The 10,692-nt window shown below is 38.7% G+C and overlaps 1 protein-coding gene and 1 long non-coding RNA gene across 2 annotated transcripts; one reads left to right on the top strand and one right to left on the bottom strand.

Moving 5' to 3' along the window:
* Nucleotides 1-3,469: 3,469 nt before the first annotated feature.
* Nucleotides 3,470-7,847, bottom strand: LOC148913036 (uncharacterized). Its single transcript, XM_089026942.1, has 6 exons — nt 7,698-7,847; nt 7,541-7,613; nt 7,190-7,458; nt 6,837-7,005; nt 5,025-5,236; nt 3,470-3,979 (listed from the first exon to the last, which is right to left on the bottom strand). The coding sequence occupies exons 1-6, from the start codon at nt 7,710-7,712 to the stop codon at nt 3,824-3,826; spliced, it is 894 nt and encodes a 297-aa protein (XP_088883068.1). The 5' UTR covers nt 7,713-7,847; the 3' UTR covers nt 3,470-3,823.
* A 508-nt stretch (nt 7,848-8,355) lies between these two features.
* On the top strand, nt 8,356-9,659 carry LOC116306380 (uncharacterized). Its single transcript, XR_004198257.2, has 2 exons — nt 8,356-8,753; nt 8,947-9,659. It is a non-coding gene; the product is annotated as an uncharacterized LOC116306380 (long non-coding RNA).
* The last annotated feature ends 1,033 nt before the right edge of the window (nt 9,660-10,692 follow it).

Genomic DNA, 10,692 nt, shown 5'->3' with positions numbered 1-10,692 from the left:
CTTGGGTGGTTTTATTGAATCTGAATAACCGTTGGGCTTTACTGAGACAACCCAAGACTAGCTATATTTGATATCAAAATAAGTCTATTAGTGAAACCGTGACGTCGTCGTTGACAATCCCGTTTTTTTAATTTAAACATATTTTATCGATACAATCCCGTTTTGCTTAGTGACCTTTTACACTTTAGGAAATAACCTTTGAAATTAAAAGAAGTATAGCCTACCTGGTAGACGGGGATGAAATAAGGAGTTCATTCTCTCCACTAAACCAGCAAGCCAAACTTTGTAGTTTTCAAAATTACAACTTGCCGACAAATCTTTGGACTCCGGAAGTGAAGCAATCGTGGAATCCTTGCAGTCTTTAAATACTGGCACAATGTTTTCCCACTCGGTTCCTGGGTGTTTAAGAACGAAGTGTTTCTTTAAGGTGGAGAAACTCTTGAAATTCTTAAGGCAAAAACCACACTTAATTACATACGTTGTGGCCATAACTTCTACAGTGAGTACAAATCAGCAGTATGCAATGGCAATAGTGTATCATGTCACATTCCGTCATATCCGCAACACAATTTTTCTGAGTGGGGGAGGGGTAGGCCAATGATTATCATAACGTCAGTTTTAAAATTTTTGGAGCAAACCTACTTTTCAAGAACTTTTCTCTCCTTTAGCTTATAATTCTATTTGATTTTTATTAATTGATTGCATATTGGTATTTATTGTTTGATTCCTTTTATTTTTGGCTTGGTTCTTTTGTACTCGTAGGGAGGGGGGAGAGGAATATTCAGACTCAGTTACCACGCATTTCATTCCGTCAGTGGTATATCGTTGGATCATTTAATTATAATTCGCGGGCCATGCCTTAGCCATGTCTGAAACAAGCTCTCGAAAATCCTCGCGATATTATTCAAGACCGCACACGAAAGAAGAAAGGAAGAAGCAGAAAAGGGAGAGACAGAAGAAGATAAATACAGAATTACGTCTTAAGAAGAGAGAAGAGCGACGACACAAGAGGATCAAATTGGATTGTCCATTAGACGGCGAATTTGAAGAGGGCCCTTTAACAAACCGTCGTGAAAAGCCCATTTCTGTACCCACATTGATTGCCAACGTTAATGAAAGTCATGTTGCTAATGAACATAAACAAGGGAAGGTCGATAGACCGAAAACGTCAGATCAAGCCACCACGTGCTCAAATAAACATTCCAAGAAAGATAGTACAAGTAGAGCAAAAAGTGAAGGATCGAGTTTGGAATCAAAGTTTGGAAATTACAGCAGAGGGAAACAAATGGTGACGCTGGCAAAAAAAATAGGGGGAAACTCATCTATTGAATCTGCTGCCTTTCAAAAACCTTCAGGTTGTATATACTTAGCGCGACAGCATTGCCCTTCGTATAATAAACGCCTTAGGAAGGACAATATTTCGGTGACAATACCAGTAAGAGAAGTTGATTATCGATTGATCTCGAAATGTTCAGATATCCCTGTAGGAAGTGGAAGTTTTGGAACCTGTTATCTTGCTCATTATCGCAACATAAAAGTGGCAGTAAAAGAAATGAAAAAGCGAAACCATTCTTTAACAGAAAAAGAGCGGTGCAGAAAGGAAGTGCTGCATGAGGCCAAAGTACTACATGCACTTGGGGATCATCCCAATTTGCCTCTTCTTTTGGGAATTTGCTCGGTCAAAGAGCCTTATTGCCTGGTACTGCAATTTCACGGAACCGAGAGGGAAAACCTAACTCTGGAGAAAGCCATTTATAACAAACTTATGAAGAAGACTCAAGTTGTTCAAGTGTTTCGCGATATTTGTCGCGCTCTTCAATATGTGCACGGAAGGGAATACCTCCACAACGATATCAAATCTAACAATGTTCTTCTCCAGCCCATTGGTGAAACATATCAACCAATTTTAATTGACTTCGGTAAAAGTAAGCTAATTGAGCAGGGAGAGAAACGTATCAGAAGTCAAAATGCAAGTTATTTGGCACCGGAAGTTGTGCAAGGACAAAGAGAAACCATTGCAAGCGATATTTTTTCATTTGGTAAAATGCTGCAGTTAGCTGTCTCTCGCCGAAGTTTTAGAGCGTCCTTTGAAAACCTAGTGACAAAAATAACATCAAATAACCCAAATGAAAGACCCTCAACGGAAGAAATAAATGTTTCGCTGGGCAGTCTTACAGAATAGGAGTAATTCTAGATACTGAGTACTCATTTCGTTATTCGTTTGTAAGTACAATGTTTAATCAATATTATATGCTGGTTTATATGCAGGATGTAGTATCGGGTTCACAAAAAGATATGTAAGTGCTGACATTTAATAAACATATTTCATTGAGATACCCTGTCGGGCTTTATTAAGTTTGCAACACCTTCGAACCACAAGAATGCGAACTTGCGGTCGATTTGCGAGGCCTTCAAATCCTTGCAAAACCAGATTGAACGGGCCGGGGCTCGTCATGCTGGAGACGAGACAAATCAGCACTGGCAACCCAAGCTCACTATATTCATAAGAGAATGTATGTCGACAAGAGAAAATGAACTATTAAAGAGAAGGAATCTCTGGTATTTTTGCTTGTAGCCATCATAGGCACCGTTTGATGCTATCTGTAGGATCATATTTGCCAAATATCAAGCTGATGGAGGAGTAGAGTACGATTTGTGTATCGAAACAGCATACTGTGCACACTCTATGTTGTTTGCTCACGTCTTTTTAAAAAAACGCACGAGAAAACCTGATGAGCAAATAGAGTAGAGTGCGCAGAAAAACAAAAGATCAAATGAATTATTCTTAAAATAGCATGAATGATTCTAAAAATAGCATCAAAGATTCTAAAAATAGCATCGAAGAGTGCTAATGATGGGGAGCGGGGATTCCTTTTGTGCCGATGACCCTCCCCTCTTAGACCCCCTACCCCTCCCCCCTCCCAATACGACAAAGTACCTTCTTAAGCGCGGTTAACTATGAGAACAATAATTTTGCCGAGAGGCGGTTAAAAATGAAAGATATTTTATGGGGAAACGCGTCGCCGAAGTGGAGTTGGCCGTAGGGAAACTATACGTCTCGGAAAAGGAAGAAAAAGTAGTTTGGCAAAAATAGATAATTTTAAATAAATTCTTAAAAATGAAAAAGATGAAAAAACAATTGTCAGTGTTTCATAATCATTTATTTGATTTCGAGATCATCCAAAATGTAAAAAAATTGCCGTTAAATTTACTTTTTTTTTTTTTTTTTTTTTTTTGTATTACCATTATCCAAGACCGTTTTTCATTCTTCATAAAGAAAAAATAAAACCTTCTTTAACTCTGCTCTACTTTCACTCTTGAAAACGACGCCGGGAGGGCGTCGAGAAGTCGAGTACAGGGGCGGCGGAAGCGGGGGGGGGGGGGGGGGGGGGGGCCGGGGGGCACTGGCTCCCCCAGAATATAATGCCTCACACACACAAAAAAAAAAACGCATGAGATTTGGTTATGATTACCATTATTTATTATTTTGATATTACATAATTTTCTGTATCTAAAAAATATGCGATATATCTAGCGACGACTTGCATCATTTTTGTGTCTCTCAGCACAATTGCAAGTGATTTAATGCGCGCAAAATGTTACTGATTGAAATATCACACATACACGTTTGTAATCAAGCTAAACAGGGAGGGGGGGTGGGGTCATTTCAAGGTACCGTGAAATATTGGAGTGCCCCCCCAAACTTTTTCAGCTTCCGCCGCCCCTGGAGTACACTAGTCTTTAAATTCTACTGTAAAAACGTTCATTATCTATTAAAAAATCTATGTACTGTTAGAAAGGAGCAATAACCTTTTTTTCTGATTCAGGATCCTTTCGCATCTCTGAACGAATAGATTGTACTTCTTGTTTTAAAATCTGAATAATTCTTGTTAAGCACAGTAAGTTGATCCAGAAGTTGTTTCATCAATATTGAGGTATGGTCCACTTTATCGTGAGAGACGTGTTTCAAGTAGCGTTGCTATATTGAGCGAAAACAAATACATTAATTTAATAGACTAGAGCGCATGTAGTAAAACCATGAAATAAAAACAAAGTTGCATCATACTGGAAAATAGTATATTATGGAGATCTATAAGCCATTCCGTCGAGGGTGAAGAAAAAACTGGGTCGAATTGGAATTTGTTTACACATAGGCCCCGTCCACACGTATCCGGGAATTTTTGTATCCGCAATTGTTTTTTTGCGGATACGGGTTGCGTCCACACGTGTCCGAAAATTTTTGTGACCGTATCCGGAAACTCTACGAAAACGGACACGTGTGGACGGTGAAAAACGATTCGAATACGCTGCGTGTGGACGCAAACATTTTCGTATCCGCAAAAAATAATTTGCGGACACAAAAATTTCCGGATACGTGTGAACGGAGCCATAATAGGTATCAACTCATTAATATGTAAAGAGCTATATTATTTATCCTTAACAAATTTAGACAGTTGCTATTATATGTGCATGTAAAAATCCTCAAATTTAAAAAAAAAAAAAAAATCTAAAGTATGCCCTTATTGGGGTGTAACTCATTAATATGTAAATAATGTTGTTATTTGTTTAAAAAAGTCACTGTAAAAATGTTGCTATGGTAAATAAATAATTCATTAAAAAATAAAATTAAAATAAATAAATAAATGAATAGAAAAAAATGTTCCGCCCCAAGGGGCGAGGTCAAAACAGTCGTCCAAAATAGGGACCCGATTTTATGAATGAAGGTGGTGGGTACCGGTACATACCCCCCACCCCCAACAGAAACCTGTTCAAATGCTTGATACTGGGGGGTCTGTAGTGGCAATTTCTATACACAAATATGTTCTTTAGTATACATGCAGACAGACAGTCCATTCATTTCTGTGATTTGGCTTTTAGTTTTGGAAATATTTGGGGTCAAAATCTAAGATTTCACTTCTAGAGGTGGTGGGTTCCGGGTAACACCACCCCTCCCCCCTAAATCGGGTACCGTGAGATGACAATTGTTTTGCCCTCATCCCTAAAGAGGTGGGTATATCCCCTACCTTGAATCTCACACTAATTTCCTGGGATCCAATGCTAACAAATGCATAAAGCCTTTTTGCATTTGAATTGCCGTTTTCTATAGTCCCTTCACCAATCTTTCTTCCATTCAATGTGAACAGGATGTAAAGATCGTCGTTGCTTTCTCTTCCGTAAAGCAGTTCACAGCCAAGAAGGTCTCCTCTGTCGGCCATTTCTGGGAGGTGATCTATTTCTGAAAAAAAAAATCATTTGACTAAAAATCCAATCTCGTATCCAGAGCCTGCGTTTCTTCTGGCCTGCGGCGAAGTACGAGTGCTCTGGCATAATCCATTTTTTGAGACCAGGATTTCTTGGACTTCCGGTATAAGAGCGTATACGTTAAAAGACTTGCAAAAAATAAAAAAAAATATGTTCCCGATTTCTAATTCTTATTTTGATCGGAATTAAACACAGAACTCTGTTTGAAAGCATGATTTTCATTGAATATGTTTAACTTCCGGAAAGCAGCGCATGCGCCAAAAATGGATTATGCCAGAGCCCTCGTTTTTCGCCGCAGGCCGAAAGAAACGCAGCCTCTGGGTACGAGATTGACTAAAAATCATGTTTCTATTGACACTGGTGAAAAACGCACTGCGCATGCGTTGAGAGAAAAAAACAAAATGGCGGACAATAACAATTGATCACATCTAAGGCCCCATCCACACGTATCCGGAAATTTTTGTATCCGCAATTTTTTTTTTTTTTTTTTTTTTTTTGCGGATATGGGTTGCGTCCACACATGTCCGGAAATTTTTGTATACGTATCCGGAAATTTTCGAAAACGGTCTCCAGAGTGGAAATTTTCAAATACGCTCCGAATACGGATACGTGTGGACGGTCGTATCCGCAAATATTTAAATACGCTGACGTAAGAACGATTTTGCGCATGCTCAATAAGAAAAACTATCCGTCAAAGGGACTAGGCACTAGCGTGCATCAGGGCGGATCAAGAAATATCCGGATACGTGTGGACAGTGAAAACGATTGAAAACGATTCGAATACGCTGCGTGTGGATGCAAACATTTTCGCATCCGCAAAAAAAAAAAAAAAAAAAAAAAAAAACGGGACGGGGCCTAAAGGTAGGTTTTCTTTTAACCGACAGGGCTATTTTTTAAATATTCGTTTTGGAATTTTACGGATATTTTTGGATTTCTTTACATAGGATCCGACCATGTGATTATCTGCAAATTAGCCATGCTGGATGTCGACGTCGGGCCGATAGTGGCGGTATTTTCAAAGATTATTTTTGCTTTGTATAAACAAAAGTTTTTTTGTATAAATCAGCAGTGTATCACAATCGAAATTATCTTGCTATTGTCAAAAGGACAACCTTGAGTTTTCAGGATTTTTCTTAAGTTTTCCGATTTGGTAAAACAATCAAAACACCGGCATCAAAAATATAAGTTGCCCTTAGTTACGCTACGCCATCTCCGAGCGTGCGCAGTGCGTTTTTCACCAGTGTCGTTTCTATTAGACTTCCCAAGGTTGATGAAAAACCGCTCTCCTCCGGGAATGTGTAAATACACCTAATTCAAAAAACGTTGTCATCGCCAAAGGCGATAGGCAATAGGCGAAAAGCGATAGGATATGTGTCATTCCAAGGTCCAAGAATAGCTGGAATGATTTGTGTATTATTCTCGTCAAGAGTATGGACCTTAGTGCTGAGACTGATTCGATGTTCTTTGTATTCAACGAAACCATTTCCATGTCGGAGTGACCTATCGCCTATCGCCCTTGTCGATGACAACGTTTTTTGAATTAGGTGTATACGATAACTTCAGTGTCTACTCACTTGGCAAACAATTGCCTCTTTGCGTAGTGGCGTCACATATGATCTCCTTCCCTACCTGGTACCCCACTGTATTCCCCTCCATTCCAGGTATTTTATGAAGGTCAAAGTCGTCGTCTACAACTCCCAGTATTAGATCATGGTTAGTTTTGCTGGCCTCTACAATTAGTATCTGTACAAAGAAATGATATAGGGAACCTTCAAATAGAGAGAAAGATAGCTTTTCGTTGTTGACTTAATTGGAAGGTCATGAATTTCTTAAAGAATGAAAGTTTACTGCGAATCCTGTAGCATCCCCCCTCCCTCCCCCCAAGAAAAAATAAAAACGTACCTTTCGTAAGATATAGGAGACTCACCTCAAAACCAGGCATTTCTGGAGATAAAGGCTCAAGATACTTCGCCCCATGATATTGCTTATAATCCCTACTACATTGGTGACATTCACAGGAGTCGTACGACAAGCGGTTCTCAAGGATACCAATCCCTTTGACATCCCATTTCTGCCTTCTATCAGAAACAACCCCTTCAGTCGTACCCGAACCATAATTGAATAACCGTTCTGCAATGTGTCCAATAAGTTGACGATTGTCTTCAGTGTGCTTCATGACATGATCTAGTCGGTCACCTGAATAAATGTCAATTTTCTGCAATGAATATCGTTTGCCATTTAAAAGCAGGAGAAGAAAATGTGGAAAAGTTTTACGAACCAGTAATGGGGAATTCGTCACCATAGACGGAGTAGTAGATAGATTCTAGTTCGATTATCATTTGACTAAACGGCTGAATAGAAAGAGGAAAACGGTTTTATCAGTACCATGTGATGTGTCATTCTCATGACAAACAAAATTAAGGAAGAGCGTTTACCGTTTTCTTGTCCATTGCACTGCCTCGATGACGCTCCTATCAAGAATGACAACAACAATGCACTGTTATTTTTCAGGAGTTGATATAACTCTATCAAAAGAGTTAAAGTTACTCTACAGAGTGGAGTAACTTGAAAGAGAGTTAAATCTACTCTACAATGGGAGTAATTTTAACGCTTCCAAGAGTAAAATGTATTCCTCCAAGAGTAAATTTAACTCTTTGGAAATGACGAACAGTTGAACATTACTATAAAGAGTACATTATCAATAATGGAGTAGATTTAAGCCTATTTTTAGATAAAAAAGATAAACCATGCTGTTTTTAATTCATGTTTGACGGAAACAACCAGAGTAAGTTTGACTCTATTTTTGGAGTTAAATTGACGGGAGTTGTTTCAACTCCTTTCGTTAATGCGACCTTAGAGTAATTTTAACTCTGACGTATCGTACACAAATCTATAATTGCCTGTAGCACTCGACTCCTTTCTTTAAGTTTCACAAGGGAAAAAGCATATGCCGTTTTCATTTTTTTGGCTTTTTTTGTGGGTCAAATTGTCCATTCTCTGCACGATCGTACCGATGGTAAAGTTCTTGGCGCTCCTCGCTCGTCAGATCAACTTCACTTGCGCTAGAGCACTCAAAGACTTCCAGAGTCGTCATCTTATGAATCGTGTTGTGTATCTTTCGTGATGAAGTGCTTGCGAATCAGATGTTTCTTAAAAAGAGAACATTTTTGTAGGTCTTCGCACAAGATCTATACCACACAGGACATGAAGGTTGGACTCGTTAGACCACGTGCACATTACATGCTTGTATCAAATTTTCTTGATCGTGATTGGTGGATCTTACATCGGCAATGCCAGGGATGTTTTTGGACTATGACCTGGTATAGAGTATCACTATTTCCCGCAGCAACGTACTAATCTTGGAATTGGAAAGTGCTTGTCTCGGTGTTTTGAAGTTAAAAACCAGCCTTAAACTCATTGAATTGTTATTTCAAAAGTAACTTTTGTGGTAATGGATGACTTACTTTCAAAGGATTCAATATATTGTGCAGGTAAATTACTATTTTGTTCGTATTATTTAGATCAGAAAGTTTAAACTTAAGTTTGTTTTGTTAATAATGATAGAAATTGAAAGCTTTCGGTGTTCTGTAACTGCAAAGCGATGCTCTTATTTAAGCTTAAGCATCCTTGTATATTGCTGAGTATGATAAATCATTAATAAAAGCTTTTTTTGTCCTCTCGTAGGTTATGGGTGCTGAATTATTGTATGATCCCTTGGTTTCTGCCGGAGTAAAGCACGAGGCTCGCACCTCACCAAGCTTGTTGACGATGAGGTAAATTCGAAACGAAACTGTCTTCCAAGATTTGTATTCCTTCAAGAAATACTGATATATACGGTAGAAAAATATATACGACACAGCTGGAACACTGAAAAAAGGGACCGATGGTTAAAGAATGAAAAGATTTAAGAGGATTGTTAATGATCATGTTTGTCGATGGCGCTCGATGAAGCCAAACATGCTCGGCATTAACCATATAGACAGAAATTTGAATTCGAATTTGTTTTGAAACTTGTATTGGCGGTTGTAATGATCTTCGACAGATGGGTTTGAGTTGGTAGCTATACAACAGTGAAATGATTTTGGTTTTGTGCATATCTGTGAAGACATAAGACGGTTTTCATCTGTGCCCGTATTATTAAATACAAGTTTCAAAACAAACTCGAAATAAGATTCTGAAAAATTGACTGAATCTTCTAGCCTTGATAGGAACGTATTAGCTGGTTTGACTGTAACTGAAAAATGAAGAAGTATGAGTAGAGATTGTGTCATGCAGTGAACGCAGGCGACATCAAATGTTGTTATTAAATATACTTATCAATTCGGCATTACTGGTTGTAACTATATTGCTGTATTGTTAGTAAATTATCATATGTAATAAAACTTTTTTTAACCAAATGTAGTTTTGTAGTCATTTGTGTTATTATTCTTCAACGTACAGTGGGAATTGATGAAGCTTAAAAAGTAAGAAAAAATCTACTCCTGAAAAGGTGTAAATTTTACTCCTTTGAAAGGTGACAAACAGGGGGTTATAACAACTCCGAAAGGATAAATTTGACTCTGTTAGGGGGTTCAAAACAACTCCCATGTAGAGTAGAAGTCACTCTTTCATGGGAGTAAATGTTACTCTTTCATGGGAGTAAATGTTACTCTTTCATGGGAGTAAATTTTACTCTTAGAAGGGAGTTAAATCAGTGGAGTTTAAGTTACTCCAAAAAAGGAGTTATCCTGTACCTTTTTTTTCTACTCCACTTTTGGAGTTATATCAACTCCTAAATAATAACAGTGTGTAACAACAGCAATAGTGGATCTAGGAATAGATACCCCCAGGCTTTTGAAATCGATGAGGAGGAGCAGGTGGAAAAGGACAAGGACAAGGACCCAAGGACCCCAGGACCCCAGGACCCCAGGACCCAAGGACCCAAGGATTTTCTTGCGAGCCACGATGAGGTATATGATTCAAAAGAAACCTACCTTTTCAGGGTCGTTGTCAATATCCGCGGTAGAGCACTCATGACAACAAATCTTCTTACATAAGTACCGGGCCAGGAGGAAAGTAAGAGAGATGATGTTGAATGGTACAGGTACAGAATGGTAGTTGCAATAGGTGTTGATTGTTGCTGCTTTCTTGTACGACCATTCGTAAAAAGCATTGTCCTGTCAAAATAATAATAATAAAGAGTGTGATGATTCCCGAAGTCGGCTTCTTATGAGAGTACAGTTGCTTGTTGGCTCCCTTCTGTGCTTCGAGGTTTTTTTTCTCTGAGTCCTCCAGCTTGGGTGTTGTTGTGAAGGAGAGGCTTGGAGGTGGATTGGGCATACCTTACGAAGGTAAGAGGATCCTAAACCAAGAAGAGCATTGTATTGGAACCCACAAGGAAAAAGAAAAGTGGGGAGGCCATTTCAGTCACGAAAGGCAGAACTGAAGAAC

The sequence above is a fragment of the Actinia tenebrosa genome, unplaced genomic scaffold (assembly GCF_029948245.1).
Source record: "Actinia tenebrosa isolate PJP-AT-01 unplaced genomic scaffold, QUT_ActTen_1.0 PGA_scaffold10__47_contigs__length_13832649, whole genome shotgun sequence".
Lineage (NCBI taxonomy): Eukaryota > Metazoa > Cnidaria > Anthozoa > Actiniaria > Actiniidae > Actinia > Actinia tenebrosa.
The sequence above is the reverse complement of the archived record's forward strand: the minus strand, read 5'-3'. Positions and strand labels throughout refer to the sequence as shown.

Bases quoted from the DNA above. Each gene is read 5' to 3' on its own strand.
- LOC148913036 (XM_089026942.1), bottom strand. The intron at 7,459-7,540 runs GTTCGTAAAACT...ACATTTATTCAG, and splicing joins TGACGAATTCCCCATTACTG to GTGACCGACTAGATCATGTC. The intron at 5,237-6,836 runs GTGAGTAGACAC...TTTTTTTTTCAG, and splicing joins AAGAGGCAATTGTTTGCCAA to AAATAGATCACCTCCCAGAA.